Below are 20,000 nucleotides of genomic sequence, written 5' to 3'. Positions count from 1 at the left end.
TTTCTTTTTTTGTCTTCTTTTCTTCCTTTCCTTCTTCCTTGTCTCTCCTTCTCTTTCTCCGTCTTCGTCCTCGTCTTTCTTTTGGATCTCCGCTTTGGGGTATTTTGTTTTTATTTTTGCTTTTTTGTTTTCCTTCATTTCTATTTCGATTTTCTTAAAAAGCTTCTGAAGAATACGCGAGGACATATCTTTGCCATTAAGAAGGAATTAAGAAGGGGAGAGGAAAGGGGGGGAAGGAGGAAAGGAGGGAAGGGAGGAAAGAAGGGAAGGGAGGGAAGGGAGGAAAGGAGAGAAGGGAGGAAAGGAGGGAAGGGAGGAAAGGAGGAAAAGGGAGTTAAAAGAAGGGGAAAGGGAGGAGAGGGAGCTAAAAGAAGGGGAAAGGGAGTTAAAGGGAGGGAAGGGAGCTAAAATAAGGGGAAGGGCGGAAAAGGGAGGAAAAGGAGGGACAAGAAAAGAATCTAAAACAATGGAACAGGAAAGTCAAGTCGGGGAAGGGAGGAGAAACGGGCACTTAAGGAGGAGGGGAAAGAGGGAAAGAAAGAAAGAGGGGAATAGGGGGATGGAGGAATGGTATGGGAATAAGGATAGGGAGGATAGGGGAGGATAGGGAGGATAATAGATCAGATGAAAATCCCTGTGATCTTTGAAAGGCTTTGAAGGGAGAGGCACTTTTCGTGATACCAGATCCTCACACGTATGGAAAGAGGGAGAGACGAAAATAAGGAGGGAGGGAGGGAGAGAGGGAGGGAGGGAGAGAGGGAGGGAGGGAGGGAGGGAGAGAAGGAGGGAGAGAGAGGGAGGGAGGGAGAGAGGGAGAGAGAGAGAGAGAGAGAGAGAGAGAGAGAGAGAGAGAGAGAGAGAGAGAGAGAGAGAGAGAGAGGGAGGGAGGGAGGGAGGAGAGAGAGAGAGGGAGAGAGAGAGGGGAGAGAGAGAGAGAGAGAGAGAGAGAGAGAGAGAGAGAGAGAGAGAGAGAGAGAGAGAGAGAGAGAGAGAGAGAGAGAGAGAGAGAGAGAGGGAGAGAGGATGGAAGGAGCGGGCCAGCGGACGTGAGGGAGATATTCCTGTAATGGCTGCCATCCGCCCTTCCCCCCCTACTCCCCTCACCCCCCTCTCTCACCCCCCGTCCCTGTCTAGTCATCCTTTTCCCCTTCTCTATCTCCTCTTCGTTTCCCCTCTCTTCTCTCTTCTCTCTCTCTCTCTCTCTCTCTCTCTCTCTCTCTCTCTCTCTCTCTCTCTCTCTCTCTCTCTCTCTCTCCCTATCTCCCTATCTCACCCTTCCTCTCTCTCTCTTTTTCTCTCCTCTCCCTCTCCCTTCTCTCTTATACTTTTTTTCTCTCTCTATCTCTCTCTCTCTCTCTTTCTCTCCTCTCTCTCCCTTCTCTCTTCTCTCTCTTCTATTCTCTATCCCTCCTTCCCTCCCTCTCCCCTACCTCCCCAACCCCCTTTCCCTCCTCCCCCCTTCCCCCAAAATGAGAAGAAGAGAGAAAAAAAACTTCTTTTGCCAGATCGTCTCAGGATTCTAAAGGATGTTCGTATTCAAGTTTACTTTCAGGATTAAAGTTCTGAGCCGGGGGGAGAGGGGGGAGAGGGGGGGAGGATTGGGAGGGAGGGAGGGAGGGAGGGAGGGAGGGAGGGGAGGGAGGGAGAGGGGAGAGGGGGAGAGGGGGAGTGGGAGGGAGGGTGAGGAGGATGGGGAGAGGAGGAAGGAGGGGAGAGAGTAAGGAAGGGAGGATAAGAGGAGGAAGGGGAGAGAGTAAGGAAGGAAGGAGGAAGTAGGAGGATGGGAGAGGGAGAAGGAGAGGGGGAGAGGGAGAGGGGGAGAGGGTGGGGGAGGTGGGGGAGAGAGAGAGAGAGAGAAAGAGAGAGAGAGAGAGAGAGAGAGAGAGAGAGAGAGAGAGAGAGAGAGAACCAAAAAAAATGAAAAATAAAAAAGAGCAAAGAGGAAAACAAAACAAGAAAAACGAGAAAAAAGAAAGAAAAAGAGAAAGAACGAAAAATAATAGCAAGAGAAATGGAAAGAGAAAGAAAAGAAAAAGAAAGAAAAAGAGGAAAAGAACGAGAAGAGAAAAGAGGACAAGAAAAAGATAAAACGAGAAAAAAAAGAAAAACGAAAAAGAACGAAAAGAGAGAAAAAAGAAAAAGAAAGAGAAAGAGAGAGAGAGAGAGAAGAAAAGAGACGAGAGGAACTTTCCAAGGCATCCTCATCACCCTGCGTCTCCTACAGGATCGAATAAAGGAAACTAGATCCGAAAAAATTCTCAAGTTGGACCTTAAAAGATCTTAAGAACTTTGGAATCTTAACTTGGCGACATTTTTATTTCTCTGTCTCTTTCTCTTTCTCTCTTTCTTTCTTTCTTTGTTTTTGTCTTTCTCTTTCTTCGTTTTCTTTTTTTTTATCTATCTCATTTCTCTTTCTTTCTTTTGTTTTGTTTTTTGTCTTTTCTCTCTCTTTTTTTCTCTCTTTTTCCCCTTTCCTCTCCTTTCTTTTTTCACTTTCTCCATTTGCGCTCTTTCTTTCTCTCTTTCTTCTCTTCCTCTCTCTACCCTCTTTTTTCTTTCTTTCTTCTTTCTCCTTCTCTCTTTCCTCTCCTTTTATCACATGTTTTCCTCGTTGTTTACCTCTTCTTTTCCCTTAAAACATAACCCCCACAACCCCCTCAAACCCCCGCCCCTTGCAACCCCCACCCCCCTACAACCCCCTTCCCCCCTCCATCCCCCTTCCCCTTGCACCGCCACCCCCAACCTTCCCCTCCAACCCCACCCCACCCTCCCCCACCTTCCCCTGCTCCCCGCCACCTAAGTTTCAAAAGGAAAAGGTGACTTGGTTTCCGGAGCACCTGTAAAATTCCCAGGCTTCGATCACGTGTTAGAGGAGGCAACAGGTGGGGATGAGGGGAGAGAGGAGAGAGGGGAGGAGGGGAGGAGGAGTGAGGGGAGAGAGGGGAGGAGTGAGGAGAGAGAGGGGAAAGAGGAGGAGGATTGAGGGGAGAGAGGGGGGCCGGGAGAGGGGAGACGGGAGAGGGAAGGGAGGAGTGAGGGGAGAGGGGATGAGGGAAGAGGGGTGAGGGGAAACCTTGCTGAATTTCGCACCGTTAAAAAAAAAAATTATAGGACGGGTGAAGCGAGTGGAATAAGAGAGCAGAGAGAGAGAGAGAGAGAGGAGGAAGAGGGACGGAGAGAGAGAGGGAAGGAGGGAGGGAGGGAAGGAGGGAGGGAAGGAAGAAACGAGAGAAGAAAGGAGGGAGGGAGGGAAGGAAGGAAGGATGAGAGAAGGAGAGAGAGACAGAAGAAAAGAGGGAAGACGAAAAGGGAGGAAGGCAAAAGAAGACAAACAAGAAGAACAAAAGAAAGACAAATAATATGAAGAATGATGATTAAAGACGACTGAAAGAGGAAATAAGATCTGAATAAACTAACCTTCAAGATCTAACCTGTGCATTTTTTTTTCTTTTCTTTTTTTGCAATTGCAGTTCTTTGAATTCTAATTTTGATTTGATGAATTAATTAAGTGAATGATTGGCTCCGTGTGCGTAGGTGTGTATGTGCGTGTTCGCTTGCACACTTCAAGTGCATGAGGGTGCTTGTATACCCTATATCATGTATCTATGAATATGTGTACATGTATCTGTATTTCATATGCATGTATGTACGTATGTATGTATGTATGTACATATGTATGTATGTATGTATGTATGTATGTATGTATGTATGTACAAATGTATGTATGTATGTATGTATGTACATATGCATGTATGTATGTATGTATGTATGTATGTACATATGCATGTATGTATGTATGTATGTATGTATGTATGTATGTATGTATGTATGTATGTATGTATGTATGTATGTATGTATGTAAGTGTGTATGTACGTATGTATGTATGTATGTACGTATATGTATGCACATAAGCATGTATGTACGACCGCATGCACTCGGAAGCACGCCCGCCCGCCCGCATGCACTCGCAAGCACGCCCGCCCGCCCGCATGACCTCGCATTTCCTCGAAGGTCAGCGAAGCCTCTCCCCGCCCACGGCCCCGCCCACGGCCCCGCCCACGGCCACGCCCAAGGCCCTTCGCGGCGCCCAATCGATGGCGTCCAACGGCTCAACGGCCGCCGCCCACGCCGCCCCACGCCCCGCCCCCCTCCCTCGCTGCCCCTCTTCGCGCCTGATGGGGAGGGGGAGAGGGGGGGGAGGAGGAGGAGGAAAGGGAGGAAAAGGAGGAAGAAGAAGAAGAGGAGGAGGAGGAGGAGGAGGTGGAAGAGGAGGAGGAGGAGGAGGAGGAGGAGGAGAAGGAGGAGGAGGAGGAGGAGGAGGAGGAGGAAGAGGAAGAGGAAGGAAGAGGAAGAGGAAGAGGAAAAAGAAGAAGAAAAAGAAGAAGATGATGATGAAGTATCAGAAGAAAAAAGAAGAGAAAAAGAAGAAGAGAAAAAAAAAAGTGAAGGAAAAGGAAGCGCAAGAATCAGAGGGGGAGAAAGTGGGGGAGAGAGAGGCGACGGAGAAATTTTCCCTCGCGCTTCATCCATCTCTCTTATTCCCCACCACTCTCTCTCCTCTTCCTCTTGCCTTTTCTCTTTCCCTCTTTCTTTTTTCCCTCCTCTTTCCCTCTTTCTTTTTTCCTTCGGCCAAAAGGGCTGATTAAAAAGCCCGACCCTAATCCTATCAAAGGCACGAAGGGGAAACAGGGGAAGAAGAGAGAGAGGAAGGAGGGAGGGAAGAGAGGGGGAGAGGAGGAAGGGAGGAAGGGAGGGAGGGAGGGAAGAGAGGGAGGGAGGAGAGAGGGGAGAGGAGAGAGGGAGGAAGGGAGGAAGAGAGGGGAGGGAGGAAGGGAGGGAAGGGGGAACTGGGAGAGAAGAAAGATAGGAAGGAGGCAGGGAAGCGAGGGGGAAGGAGGAGGAGAGAGGAGGGAGGGAGGGAGGGAGAGAGAGAGAGAGAGAGAGAGAGGGAGAGAGAGAGAGAGAGAGAGAGAGAGAGAGAGAGAGAGAGAGAGAGAGAGAGAGAGAGAGAGAGGAGAGGGAGAGAGAGAGAGAGAGAGAGAGAGAGAGAGAGAGAGAGAGAGAGAGAGAGAGAGAGAGAGAGAGAGAGAGAGAGAGAGGAGGGAGAGAGAGAGAGAGAGAGAGAGAGAGAGAGAGAGAGAGAGAGAGAGAGAGAGAGAGAGAGAGAGAGAGAGAGAGAGAGAGAGAGAGAGAGAGAGAGAGAGAGAGAGAGAGAGAGAGAGAGAGAGAGAGAGAGAGAGAGAGAGAGAGAGAGAGAGAGAGAGAGAGAGAGAGCAAACAAACACTGAGGTAAAACACTCGTCAAACACAATTTGAGTCGTTTACATATTCAACAAAACCCTCCCCTTCCCTCTCTCCCTCCTCCTCCCCCTCCTTATCCTCTTCTCCTCCTCCTCCTTGTTCTTGTTCTTGTTCTACTACTTCTTCTTCTTCTCCTTCCTACTCCTCCTCCCTTCTCCTTCTTCCCCTTCCTCAAATCCTCCCTTCCTTCTCCCTTCCTTCCTTCCTCCCTCCTCCTCCTCCTCCTCCTCCTCCTCCTCCTCCTCCTCCTCCTCCTCCTCCTCCTCCTCCCTCCTCCTCCTCCCTCCCTCCTCCTCCTCCTCCTCCTCCTCCCTCCCTCCTCCTCCTCCTTCCCCTCCCCCACTTCCTCCTAATTGAAACGCACCCCGACCCCCCTCCCCCCTTCTCTTAAGAAAATGACGAAAAGAGAGAGAGCATGAGGGAGAGAAATGGGTTTGTCCACTATATAATTCTATTTCGTGTTTGCCTCTTTTTGTTTCTCTCTCTTTCTCTCGCTCTCTCTCTCTCTCTCTCTCTCTCTCTCTCTCTCTCTCTCTCTCTCTCTCTCTCTCTCTCTCTCTCTCTCTCTCTCTCTCTCTCTCTCTCTGTCTCTGTCTCTGTCTCTGTCTCTGTCTCTGTCTCTGTCTCTGTCTCTGTCTCTGTCTCTGTCTCTGTCTCTGTCTCTGTCTCTGTCTCTGTCTCTGTCTCTGTCTCTGTCTCTGTCTCTGTCTCTGTCTCTGTCTCTGTCTCTGTCTCTGTCTCTGTCTCTGTCTCTTTCTCTTCCTCCATCTCTTTTACATATTCTCCCTCTTTTTCTCTGTTCTATCTCTTCTTCTATCTCTCTTTTCACATTAAGAAAAAAAAATATATATATACATAAAAATATTTACTCAAATTACTGACCACTAATTAATGTTACATACATTCCCTGCCAAACTGCGAGGCCTAGTCACTCACAGATTCGTAAGATTAGACTCCAATCAAAGCTCAACTCCCCCTAATCATGCTCTCCCCCTCCCCCCCCCTTCCACCATCCCCCACTCCCCCTTCCACCATCCCCCTCCCCCCTCCACCATCCCCACTCCCCCCTCCACCATTCCCCTCTCCCATCCCCCACTCCCTCCCCCCTCCGCCATCCCCCACTCCCCCCTTCGCCTTCCTTCCCCAACTTCCATCCCCAATATGTCTACCTCCCCCGTACCCTCTCCCCGAAGAGAGGGAGGAGGAGAGAGGAAAGGGAAGAGATGGAAGAAGGAAGAGGGAAGAGGGAAGGGAAGAAGGAAGGGGGAAGGGAAGAAGGAAGAGGGGGAGAAGGAAGAGGGAAGAGGGAAAGGAGGAGGATAAGAAAGAGGGAAGGGAGAATTAGAAGGAAGAGGGGAGAGGAGAAGGAGAAGAAGAAGAAGAAGGAAGAAGAAAAAGAAAAGAAATAGAAAGACGAAAGGATCAGGATCAGGAAGAAGAAGAAGAAGAGGAAGAAGAGGAAGAAGAGGAAGAGGAAGAGGAGGAGGAGGAGGAGGAGGAGGAGGAGGAGGAGGAGGAGGAGGAGGAGGGGAGGGCAGCCTAACAGCCATTGATTTTCCTTAATAACCGCCTCCTCCAGCGAGCATCTTTCCCTGTTCCATCCCGTCCGGGGTTGATTATATCCAGATCATATTCTCAATAATTAATGGAGGGATCTAAATTACGCCCTAATTAACCTAATCCTCTGATAGGATATACTCATCGCCAATAAATCGAACTCGGCCCCGAAATGTCGGATGATACACGCACGCACGCACACACGCACACATACATACATACATACATACATACATACATACATACATACGTACATACATACACACAAACACACACACAGAATACCTACAAAACTTCATTAAAAAAAATCTAACAACTAAAATGATAATAATAATAATAATAATAATAATAATAATAATAATAATAATAATAATAATAATAATAATAATAATAATAATAATAATAATAATAATAATAATAATAATAGTAGTAGTAGTAGTAGTAGTAGTAGTAGTAATAATAAATAAATAAATAAATAAAAGAATAAAATAATTCTCTATTTCTCTCCTCCGCTTTCAATCATACTTTCTCCCTCTTCCCCTTCCTCTTATTTCCTTCTTCGACAATAACGAATTCCAATCCATTTCTCTCTTTTCTTTTCTTTATTTCTCTGCTGTCTCTGTTATTTCATTCTTTCCATTATTCCTTGATATCCTTGTCATGTCTACTGGTATGAAAGGAGAGGAGAGGAGAGAGAGGAGAGGAGAGGAGAGGAGAGGAGAGGAGAGGAGAGAGGAGAGGAGAGGAGAGGAGGGGAGGGAGGGAGGGAGGGAGGGAGGGAGGGAGGGAGGAGGGAGGGAGGGAGGGAGGGAGGGAGAGAGGAGGGAGGAGGGAGGGAAGAGGGAGTGGGATAATCATCAAATTGAATTATTTCTCAATCCTCTCTCTCTCTCTCCCTCCTCTCCCTCCCTCCCTCCCTCCCTCCCTCCTCCTCTCTCCTCCCCACTCTCCTCCCACTCTCCCTCTCTCCCTCCCTATCTCTCCCCCTTCCTCTCCCTCCCCCTCTCGAAGATTTGAAAGACTGAGAAGAAAAATAAAAATAAAAATAATAACAAACAAAACACCACCATCACCGCCAACAACAAAACAACAACAAAAACAATAACAAACAACAACAACAACAGAGAACGCAAGAACAAGAACAACAACAAGAACAACAAGAACAAAATCAACAGCAGCAAACAATAACAACAAACAACACCAAGAACAAAAACAACAACAACAAACAGCGAACAGCGAGGAAAAGACAAGCGAAAACTGACGAAGCGATACACAGGAGGGAAGCCAGGACGAGAGCGGGCCCGTCCATCGTCGAAGCTCTACGACCGCCCTTATGGCCCCGTTACGTAAGGGCGACAGTTACGGGTCGAACCACTTATCTGTGACGACAAGTTGGTTAATAAAATGGCGATAATGAGAGACATGGGGGTGGGGCGAGGAGTGGGGGGGGGGGGGAGGGGGGAGTGGGGAGGAGGAGGAGGAAGGGGGAGGAGGAGGAGTAGGAGGAGGAAGGATGGAGTAGGAGGAGGAGGAGGAGGAAGAAGGGAGGAGGGAGGGAGGGAGGAGGGAGGAGTAGAAGGAGGAGGAAGGAGAAGGAGAAGGAGAAGGAGAAGGAGGAAAGAGCAGAAGGAATAGAAAGGAGGAAAAAAAGCGAAATAAAGAAATGGAGATGTATAGAAAACCACTTAGAAAAAAAACACCCAAACACCCAACCCCCCCTACCCCCAAAAAGAAAAAAGAGGACCAAAAAGAGAGAATAAATAAGGGAGAAACGACCAAACCAGCGACTACCACCACTGCCACCTTTTCCCCGCAGTTGGAGGTGGTGGGGCTGTCAGGAGCAGATGTGCGTACCCGAGCACATCGCCCCGACAGCCGAGCTCTGCAGGGGGGATGGGGGAGCGAGGAGAGGGAGATGAGGGAGATGGGGGAGCGAGGAGAGGGAGATGAGGGAGATGGGGGAGCGAGGAGAGGGAGATGAGGGAGATGGGGGAGGGAAGAAGGTAGGGGGAGGAGGGAAGGGAGATGGGGAGAAGGGATGAAGGTGGGGGAGGAGGGGGAGGAAGGAAGGAAGAAGAGGGAGGGGAGGAGAGAGACGGGGGAGCAGAGAAGAGGGAGATGAGGGAGGGAGGAGGTAGGGAGGGAGGGAAGGAAGAAGGAAGGGAGGGAGGAATGGGAGAAAGGAATGAATGAGGGAGTAAAGGAGGGAAGCGAGGGAGAAAAAACTGAGAGAAAGGAATGAAGGAGGGAAGAAGGAAGGAAGGAAGGGAGAGAGGTAAGAATGTAGGAGGGGGAGGAAAGCTGGGAGGGTGAGGTGAGAGAGATGGGCAGAATAGATGGGGGTCAGGACAAGAAATGCCTCCCCTTACCCATCTCCCTCTCCCTCTCCCCTCACTATCTCCCTCTCCTTCTCCCTTACCCCTTCCCTCCCCCATCCCCCTCTCCCACCCCTCACCCATCTCCCCTTCCCTCCGCCATCTCCCTCTCCCTCTCCCTCCCCCTTCCCTCACCCATCTCCCCTTACCCCTCCTCTCACCCATCTCCCTCTCCCTTCCCTCCCCCTCACCCATCTCCCTCTCCCTTACCACTCCCCCTCACCCATCTCCCTCTCCCTCCCTTTATCTCCTTCTCCCTCTCCCATCCCCTCCCTCCTTCCGCCCCCATCGTCCAAGAACCTTCTCACTTGTGTGCCCTAACCCTCTCCCCTTCCCCCTCCCCCTCCCCTGGGACTGCCCTCGCATTTCTCTCGCTTGTCTAACTACCCTTAATTTTTTCCCCCTTTTTTTCCTTTAGTTCTTTTTATTCATAATCTATTTCTAATGTTCTCTATTCTGTAATCGCAGGCGGGGCGCTGAATTCTGGGATATATATGTACAGGGAAACAGAGATGGGTGCCTCAGTTAAAACAATTGATAATAATAATAATGGTGATAATAACAAAAATAGTAATAATAGTAACAACAATAATAATAAAAATAACGATGATAATAATAAAAATAATAATAATAATAATAATAATAATAATAACAATGATATTAATAATATCAGTAATAACAATAATAATAATAATAAATAATAATAATAATAACGATGATGATGATAATAATAATAATAATAATAATAATAATAATAATAATAATAATAATAATAATAATAATAATAACAACAACAATATCAATAATAGTAATAATAATAATAATAATAATAATAATAATAATAATAATAATAATAATAATAATAATATCAATAATAATAATAATAATAATAATCATAATAATCATAATAATAATAATAATAATAATAATAATAATAATAATAATAATAATCATAATAATAATAGTAATAGTAATAATAATAAATGATAATATTGATGTCTATTTGTAAATCAATGAAATTATGAAATCGATTCATTAAATTCAAAATCAAGTAGTAGAGGCACCTATCACCCAAAACTCACAATAAGAAAGTGAAAAAGTAAAATAAAATAAAATACAAATACAAATACGTGAATAAATAAATTAAAAATCCTAACTGGAAACCCCGAAGGTGACGGTTATACGAAGAGAGAGAAATAACTATTTTAAACTTCTCTTGTTGTCTTTGTCAAGAAATCGTTTAGCTTGCTCGAAGTTCGTCGTTTCTCTCCTCCTTCTCTTTTCCCTTTCTTCTTCTCTTCTTTCTTTCTCTCGTTCCCTTTCTCTCTCTCCTTTCTTTCTCTCTCTCTTCTTTCTCTCTCTCTCCTTCTTTCTTTCTTTCTCTCTCTCTCTCTCTTTCCCTTTCTCTTTCTCTCTTTCATTTAATCTTTATTTTTGTCCCAGCTTAGTGCCGTTTATTTATCTATCTATTTATAATTACTATTTTTTTATAAACCACAATTCTCTAAATCTATTGTTTGTGTGAGGCGAACCACTTGTAGTCGATTTGCGTTTGACAGTAACAGATGTAAGTACTAATGGCTGTAAAGTGGGGGGGGGGGCGGAGGAGGGAAGAGGGGGGGAGGAAGAAGGGGGTGGGGGAGGTGGCAAAGTGAAGAGAGAAGAGAAAAGAGGAGGGAGGAGAGGAGAGGAGATGGGAGAAGGGAAGAGAAACTATGAGAAAGAGAAAGGGGGAGCAAGGAAAGGATACATGGAAGGGGAGAGTCGCATAAAAGGGGACCGTTTCCTACTCCCTCCCCTCTCCTGCTTCTTCATCACCTTATCCATCTTCTTCCTCCTCCTTACCCCTCATTCCCTTCTTCCATCTTACATTCCTACACCCTTTTCCTCCCTCCCTCCCTCTCTCCCTCCCTTCCCCTTCTCTCTTGCTTCCCCCACCCCCTCACTTCCTACCCTATTTCTCCCCTGCTACTCCCCCACACCCTTACTCCCATCCCCCACCTTCCCCCTCCCATCCCCCCACCCTCCCCCATCCCCCATCCCACTCCCCCACCCCCTCCCCTCCCATCCCCCCATCCCCAATCCCAACCCCACCTTCCCTCCCCCTCCCCATCTCCCCACCCCCCTCCCTCCCCCCCACCTTCCCTCCCCAATTATCACCTGGCAACATGTTTGTTTACCCCCCATTAGCTCTCCGTCTCCATCGCTTGGCTGACGTGAGAAGATAACTCTCGAGACCTCCTGGAGACCACGTGACCTCCTCCTTGGCTCGGGGCGGCAGGTATCTCGGGCAGGGAGAGGGGGGGAGGGGGGAAGAGGAAGGGAATGGGAGGGAAGGGGAAGTGGAGGGTGAGGGGATAGAGAAGGGGAGGGTTGGAGGACGAGGAGGGGAAGGGAGGAGGAGGAGGAGGAGGAGGAGGAGGAGGAGGAGGAGGAGGAGGAGGAGGAGAAGGAGAAGGAGAAGGAGAAGGAGAAGGAGAAGGACAAGGAGAAGGAGGAGAAGGAGAAGGAGAAGGAGGAGAAGGAGAAGGAAGAGAAGGAGAAGGAGAAGGAGAAGGAGAAGGAGAAGGAGAAGGAGAAGGAGAAGAAGAAGAAGAAGAAGAAGAAGAAGAAGAAGAAGAAGAAGAAGAAGAAGAAGAAGAAGAAGAAGAAGAAGACGAAGACGAAGACGAAGAAGAAGAAGGAAGAGGAGCGGGACCAGCAGGGGGTCCTTGTTGCCATCACAATTGCAGGCACTTAACTAGTTTGCCAATTAACGCTAAGTCGTTTGTATTTCTAACAAGCATTTATCAGTCTTTAATCTTTCATTTTAACGAAATTATCATCGCTGCAATTAGCACATATCAAGTTTTATTGCTTTACGGCCCTGCTCTTATTATCGTTGTCATTATCACTATTATTTTAATTTATCTTTTTCTTTCTTTCTTTTTTTTTTTGCCCTCAACCTGCTTTCATATTCTTTTTATTTATTTATTTATTTTTAGATAGATTGTGTGTGTGTGTGTGTGTGTGCTTGCGTGTATGTATTTGAATGTGTGTATGTGCATGTTCTCGTGCGTGTGTGCGTGTGGTATGTGAGTGCATTCCAGTGTGCGCATGATTCTGTCTATCTCTGTGTGTGTATTCGGAGGCGTGTGCACACTCAGAAAACCCGACATGGGCGTGTTCGCTCGTGTCTACATCCCAGCGTGTTTACATTTCCGTCCTGTCTCATCTGTTTACATATTTACCTCCGCCACCTGTGATTAAGCTGTCCCTCCTGCTGCCAGAACGAAGGTCTAACATACATACATACATACATACACACATACATACATACATACATACATACATACATACATACATACACATTCTCTCTCTCTCTCTCTCTTCCTCTCTCATTCTCTCTCTCTCTCTCTCTCTCTCTCTCTCTCTCTCTCTCTCTCTCTCTCTCTCTCTCTCTCTCTCTCTCTCTCTCTCTCTCTCTCTCTCTCTCTTCACACACACAGCATCATTTTCTCTCCTCCTTGTGTCTGTATCTTTATTCTCCTTCTATTTATCGTCGCCTTGCTTCCCTCCCCGTCCTTGTTTCCCCGTCAGAAGACAAGATTTAAGGAAGGCTTAGCAGGAAGAAATAATAAAGTTAATCCAATGGCGTTTGTCTTTATTTATGCATTTTATATATATATATTTTTCTCTCTCTCTCTCTTTCGTTTTCTCTCTCCTTCTTCACTCTTATTTCTTACATCCTCTTCCGTCATTCCCTTCTTCCTCTTTCCTTTTTCGTTTTCACGCTATTCTTTCTTTCTCCTTCTCCTTCTTCTTCCTCACTTCATCCTATCCCCGTCGCCTCCTCTTTCTTCCTCCTCCACCTACACCCCCCTTCCCCCTCTTTCCCCCTCCCCCTCCTCACCAACCCCCCCTTTCCCCTTCCCTTCCTCTTCCCCTTCTGCCGCCCCATCCCCCCCCTCCCCCTCCCCCTCTCCCACCCCCCTCCCCCCACGCGCCGCCCCAAGAGGAGGCATTCAATCTGAGCTAAAATTGTAAGTGAATAGCGTTGACAATCACGGGCGCAGTGCCTCCATGACATTCCCAATGGTCTCCTTAACAACACTGCCACTCCGTCCTTCTGCAGGAGGAGGAGGAGGAGGAGGAGTGGGTGGAGGAGGAGGAGGAGGACCAAGAGGAGGAAAAGGAGGAGGAGGAGTGGGTGGAGGAGGAGGGGGAGTGGGGGAGGAGGAGGGGGAGGAGGAGGAGGAGGAGGAGGAGGAGGGGGAGGAGGAGGAGGAGGAGGAGGAGTGGGAGTGGGAGGTGGAGTAGGAGGAGGAGGAGTGGGAGTGGGTGGAGGAGGTGGAGGAAGAGGAGGAGGACCAAAAGGAGAAGAAGGAAGAGAAGAAGGAGGAGGAGGAGGAGGAGGCGGAGACCATGGGGACTTTCTTGCGTATGAGCCCGAAGGAGACGAAAAGGGGGAGGAGGGAGAGGGGGAGGAGGATAAAGAAGGAGTTATGAGGTCAATTTGCAAGCAGTGGCTGTTAGGCCGGAAAGGGGAGGGGCGGGGTGGAGGAAGAGGAGGAGGAGGAGGAAGGGAAGGAGGAAGAGGAGGGGGGAAGAACTGAGGAGGAGGGGGAAGGAAGAGAAGGAAATATAATATAATTAAAAATAATAATAAACACATAGATAAATAAACGAATTCAAGAAACAAACAAAACAATTCAATAAATCAAAATATCTACCCCCCCTCAACCAGCGTCTCCTCTTGCAACAAACGAATAATTTAGTCAAACAAATATTTAAAAATCAGAACAAATCAGCAATAAAATAAACAAGCAAGTATGAGCAACCTTTCCCTGCAACAAACAAACAAACAAGACAAAACCTGCAACAAAAACAAAGAAGACAAAACCTGCAACAAACAAACAAACAAGACAAAACCTGCAACAAAAAAACAAAAAAGACAAAACCTGCAGCAAAAACAAACAAGACAAAACCTGCGAACAAATAAATAAACAAGATAAATCCACAATAAACAAATAAACAACGAGAAAAACTGGAAACAAACAATAAACAGACACAACAAAGAAACAAAGGCAATCCCACAAGACACATAAACAAAGAAAGGCAGATAAGATAAGCCTATAAAAGCCTCTGCTTCTGCTACACATCCGGGACCCAGGGGAAAGAAAATAAAATATATATTTATACATAAAATAAATTAAATGAATAAATAGATAATAATAATAAAGACATAAAGTCGATAATTGCAACTTGGCATCAACTTCCCTCTCTCCTCTCCCTCTCCCCTTCCCCTCTTCCCCCTTTATCTACCTCTTTCTCTCTTCTTCTTACTCCTATCCATACTCCTACCGCTGCCCTTCTCCACCATCCTTCCCCAATCCTCCCCTTCATCTACCTCTCCCTCCCTCTCTTCCTCTTTCTCTAACCTTGCTTCCCCTTCCTCTCCTCACCCTCCACCCCTCTCTTCCTCTTTCTCTAAACCCTCTTCCTCTCCCTCTTTCTCTAACCCCTCTTCCCCTTCCTCTAGTCTCCCTCCTTCCTCCCTCCCCTCCTTCCTCTCCCTTCCCCTTCCTCCTTCCCCCACGCTTCCCTCCTCCACACCCTCCCTTTCCCTCCCTTCCCCTCTCTCCCTTCCGTTCCTCTCGTTCCCCCCCTCCCTCCTTCCCTCCACCACCCCTCCACCCCATCCTCTTGTCTCCCCTTCCTCTCCCAAGTTCGGAAGCTAAGTTGGCACGAAGTCTGCGAGTTTCACAGCAACACCGGACCTGATTTTGCGCTCAGGCGGACGCGGGAAATGGGGAGCGAAAATTGGGCTCAAATAGGACTTGGGGGAAACTCGGCCCGGAATGAGGCTTGCATAAACCATCGCCTCCGCCAGCCCTCCTCCTCCTGCTGCTGCTGCTGCTGCTTCTGATTCGTTTTCTTCTTCTTCTTCTTCTTCTTCTTCTAATTCGTATTCGTCTTCTGATTCGTTTTCTTCTTCTTCTACTTCTAATTCGTCTTCTTCTTCTCCTCTTAGTCCTTCCCTTTCTCTTTCTTTTATTCCTTCCTCCCTCTAATTCCTCCGTTCTTCCTTCTTATCTCCCTCCCTCTTCCTTCCTATCTCTTCCTCCTCCTCCTTCCTCTTCCTCTTCCTAAGGTATTAATTAACCTAGATATTAATCAACCTAAGATATTAATTAACCTAGGATATCAATTAACCTAGGATATCAACCAAGGATACTAATTAACCTAGGATATTAACCAAAGGTATTACTCAACCTAGGATATTAATTAACCTACTATCCCTACTTCTAACCGGCGGGCGTGGGTAGAGGCTAAGTATGCTAGACGTCATAATAGCAAGCAGTATCAAGCATAATGCAGGAGTGATTAGGACATTATTATATCAAAGGAACTTTTTTGTGTGGCCAACGTGTGTTACGTAAATTTATGCAATGTTGCAAGTTTTATTTTTCTTTTCTTTTTCTTTCTTTTCTTTTTTCCTTACACCTTTTTTTCTCCATCTAAACTTCATTGTAAGTATATAATAAAGTATATCTTCTCGTGGGGAGATGATACGCAACGAGCGATACTAATCATACTGAGAAAAATACCAATAAAATAAAATAAAACAAAATACCGATATCAACATTAAAATACAAGCAAATTGATATGATATTGATAACGAAAATATGAATAAAAGCAATCAAAGACTAATAAAAAATCCAAAACTAATAAAAATCAATGGATCTATCTGTGGCAGGAGCTTTATCCTACGTGAATGGCACTGCCTCTCCCCCCCTCCCCCTACCCCTACCCCCTACCCCCCCTTGCAACGCTTGTCAGTGGATTTAATTAAACTAATGACTTACATAAATTTCACCGGCGGCAATAAAAACAGGACCTAGTAGTAAGGGTGCTCTCTCTCTCTCTCTCTCTCTCTCTCTCTCTCTCTCTCTCTCTCTCTCTCTCTCTCTCTCTCTCTCTCTCTCTCTCTCTCTCTCTCCCTCTCTCTCTCTCTCTCTCTCTCTCTCTCTCTTTGGTTACCCCTTATTCTACTTCTGTCTATATTTGTCTCACAAATCTCTGCCTCCCTCCTCCCTCCCCCTCCCTCCTTCTTTTCCATCTCCGCCTCTCCCTCTTTCTCTCCTCCTCCCTCTCTCCCCCTCATCCACATCCTCCATCTCCCCCCCATCTCCCATTCCAACCCCCACACCCTCCTTCACCGCCCTTCCCCATCCTCCCTCCCTCCCCAACCCCCCTCCTTCACCGCCCATCCTCCCCCTCCCCCCACCTTCCCCCCCTCTCCCCCCCCACCCCACCCAAGCGGACGCGCGCCGGGCCTGTCGCCTCCTCCAGATTCTGCCTCTAATGAAGCCTTATGTTCCCCCGAGGTAGTAACAAATCCCCCAGGGTGACGCCGCTCTAATAAGGGTGTTGCGTGCGCGTGCGTGGGGGAGTGCGAGGGAGGGGGGTTGGGGTGGGGGGGTAGAAGGGAAGGGGAGTGGGGGAGAGGAGGAGGAGGGAGGAGGGAGGAAGGGAGTGGGGGAGGGAGGGAGGGAGGGAGGGAGGGAGGGAGGGAGAGGGTGAGGGGATTGAGGGAGGGAGGGAGAGATGGAGAGAGAGAATGAAAGAAAGAGAGTGAGGGAGAGAGAAGAGAAAGAAAGAGAGAAAGAGAGAAAGAAAGAGAGAAAGAGAGAAAGAAAGAAAGAAAGAGAAAGAGAGAAAGAAAGAAAGAAAGAGAGAGAGAAAGGAATGCGTAAACAAGACCTGCAAACCCCGAGGAAAAACACATTCATCATCTCATTAACCAAAACGAACAAAAAAATGTGGATAAGAAAAAAAAAAGAAAACAGTAAACAGTCAAGCAAAAGAGAGAGAGAAAAAAAAATAACGAATAAAAATAGGGAAAACATAGAGCTTTGAAAAAAAGAAAGAAAGAAAAAAATCTTTCTTTCAGCATCTACTTGGGGAAGAGAGGGGGGAGGAGGGGAGGACGGAGGGGAGGGGGAGACGTGAGAGAGGATGGTGGGGGGAGGGGGGGGAAGGGAATCGGGATAAAGTAACCCTAATCCTCCCTCCTTCCATTCCCGTTTTATTTTTATTTTTCGTTCTTTCTTCTCGTTGTCTTCTCTCCCACCCTTCTCTTTCCTCTTCCAACACGGAATAACCAATTTTTCCTTCTCCTTCTCTATCCCCTCCCTCTTTTCTCTCTTTTTCCACGTTCACTTCCTTCTTCCAACGTCCCAATACCTTCAATCATTTTTCTCCCCCTCTCCCCCTCCCCCCCCCCTACACCTTTAACGGCGTGTTTTATTATTCCATAAAATTTCTCATCTCTCTTTTATTTTCTCCCCCTTCTCTTCCCCCCTTCCTTTATTCGCCTTGGTCAACTGTCTGATCTTTTGTAATCTGCGTTCTCCTACTTTCTCTCTCTCTCTCTTCCTCCTTCTCCATCTTTATTGACCTTCTTTTCTAGGTTGTTTCTCTCTCTCTCTCTCTCTCTCTCTCTCTCTCTCTCTCTCTCTTTGTTTGCCACTTCCGATCCTATCTCGCTTTCTCCCGCTTCTCCTTCCCGTCTCCTTGTCTCTCTATTTCGTACCCTTTATTCTCCTCCCCTCTCCCCATCCCCCCTTTTCTCCTCTTACTCCTCCTCCTCCTCCTTGACACCCATCTCAAGTACGTTTCAAGACAGTCACTCGAACTTAGTGCACAGGAAAGGGTGTAACTTACATCCTAGCACTCCCTTCTCAACCTCCCTCCCTCCCTCTCTCTCTCTTTCGATTTTTTTCTTCTTTGCTTTGCTTTCTTTCATTATTTTGTTTGTTTCTCTCTCTCTCTCTCTCTCTCTCTCTCTCTCACACATACACACACACACACTGCTACGGATTTCTCCTCGAGCACACACACACGCAAGCAAGCACGCACGCACGCACGCACGCACATACAGACGCACACCGGCGCGCGCGCACGTCTGCCGAATCATCATGACGTCAACGAACTCTTGTTATTTGACCCTGGCAATGACTTCCAAACTCCACCCCCCCCTACTCCAACCCTCCCCCACCCCCCTTCTCCATCACCCCCATCCCCTTTCCCCCGAAACCCCATCCTAGCCAGGTCCCCTACCCTCCCCCTTCCTTCCCGACTACCCCAACCCCACCCCCTTCCCCCACAACCCCAGCTCATCCCTTCTTCTCCATTACCCCCCTCTCAACCTCCCCCCAACCCCCCACCCCCACCCCGTATCTCCGGCCCTCCACCCACCTCAATAGCACCCACCAGCGGCAAACCATCAAAACCACCTGAGGATATCCAGTGCCTTGTTAAAAAAAAAAAAAAAAAAAAAAAAAAAAAAAATTATCCCGAGATGAACTTCGCACAAAGACCTGAGATTCACGGACTCAATCAGCTGATCGCCGGCTGTTATCGTCGACGCTGTTATCGTCATTCGGGGCGCACACAGCCTCACGGCGGCCCTTGGAGCCTCGATTGAAATACTGATATCCGCTGACACTTGGAACCTCCGTTCTCATGGCTCTCTGTTTGTTTGTCTGTCTTTTCTCTGTTGTTAGTCCGTCGGAGAGTCGTTAGTTCGTTAGTTAGTTAGTTGGTCAGTCAGTCAGTCTCTCTCCTCCCCCCCTCTCTGTCTCTGTCTCTCCCCCAACCCCAATGAGAGATCGTACATGGCATAAATAGGAGAGTACTCACCAAACTCTTTCACGGATCCCTGGAAGCCGGCCCCGCGAGGTGAAGGCCGCTGGCCCTCCGCGACGGCCCCCATCGCCCACGCCGGCGGCCGCTCCGGATCGCCTCTCGCCGGCGCGGACGTCGCTGCCGCCGGACGGTCGTCGGTCGGCAGAGCATTGTCTTGGTCTCTTCCTCTCCCTCTGCCTCTTCTTTCGCCTCTATCCCTCCCTCCTCTTCCCCCGTATCCTCTTGGGGCGGACTTCCTCCGCGTCTCTCGGGGGTAGAAGGGACTGGCGACGGCGTCCCCTTCCCGCGGCGTGGGAGTCCTGGCCCACCCGCCGGCGTCCGAAGGGGTGTCCCCGCCGGCCTCGCGTCCTTGGGGATGGCCGCCGCCGCCGCCCCACCACGCGGGCTTCCGTCGGCCGTCCGGGACACTCTGGTCGGGTCCGGAGGTGGTCGCGAAGGGCGCCATCCTGTGCTCGGGGGACTGCGCCTGGAGGTGCTTCATCTGGAGGTGCTTCTGGTAGTCCAGCACCTGGGGAGAAGAGGGGGAGGCGGTGGGGAGCGGGGGATAGGAGGCCAGCGGGGCGTCATGGGGGACTCCTCTGCCGGCGGAGAGTCCACTCAACCAGGACATCGGAGGGTAAACAGAAACTGGTTCTCCTTCGGCCGGCGAGCGCTGCGGCGGGCGCGAGGCGTCCCTCCATTCGGACGCGTCTCCGGCGGCCCCTCCCGCGCCCTGGCGGCTCTGTCCCCACGCGCGCTGTAGCGGCGTCGGCAGCCGCCTCCCCCCGCCGCCGCCGCCGTCCCTCGCTCCCCGGCGCTTCCCAGGAGGAGAAACAGGTCGGGACCCTGCGGTGGCGGCGTCGGCGGGCCAGGCGGGGGGCTGCGGGCGGGGGGCGGGGAGCCTGATTGGCAAGTATGCCGAGTCATGGCCCGGGTGGGCGGGCCGCGGCGGCCTTCGTGCCTCCCTTCCCACGTCGGCGTCGGTCGGCCCGTCATGCCCGTCATCCCGCGCGCCGCGCCCGCCGCCCTCGCTGTCAGCGCCGCCTCCCCGCCCCCGGCCGGAGGGAGGCGCGGGCTCCCTCCCTCGCCTCTTT

The 20,000-nt window shown here is 48.9% G+C and overlaps 1 protein-coding gene across 1 annotated transcript in view; it reads right to left on the bottom strand.

Moving 5' to 3' along the window:
* The window catches only part of LOC113806947 (uncharacterized), a 1,375,013-nt gene that overhangs the window by 33,866 nt on the left and 1,321,147 nt on the right, over positions 1–20,000 (bottom strand). The window contains exon 9 of the mRNA XM_070127282.1: positions 18,922–20,000. This exon is cut by the window's right edge and continues 2,082 nt beyond it. Coding sequence (XP_069983383.1) covers positions 18,922–20,000 — 1,079 coding nt within the window. The remainder of the gene's footprint in view (positions 1–18,921) is intronic.

This window comes from Penaeus vannamei, chromosome 11, assembly GCF_042767895.1.
Source record: "Penaeus vannamei isolate JL-2024 chromosome 11, ASM4276789v1, whole genome shotgun sequence".
Lineage (NCBI taxonomy): Eukaryota > Metazoa > Arthropoda > Malacostraca > Decapoda > Penaeidae > Penaeus > Penaeus vannamei.
This window is presented reverse-complemented; position numbering and strand designations above follow the sequence as displayed.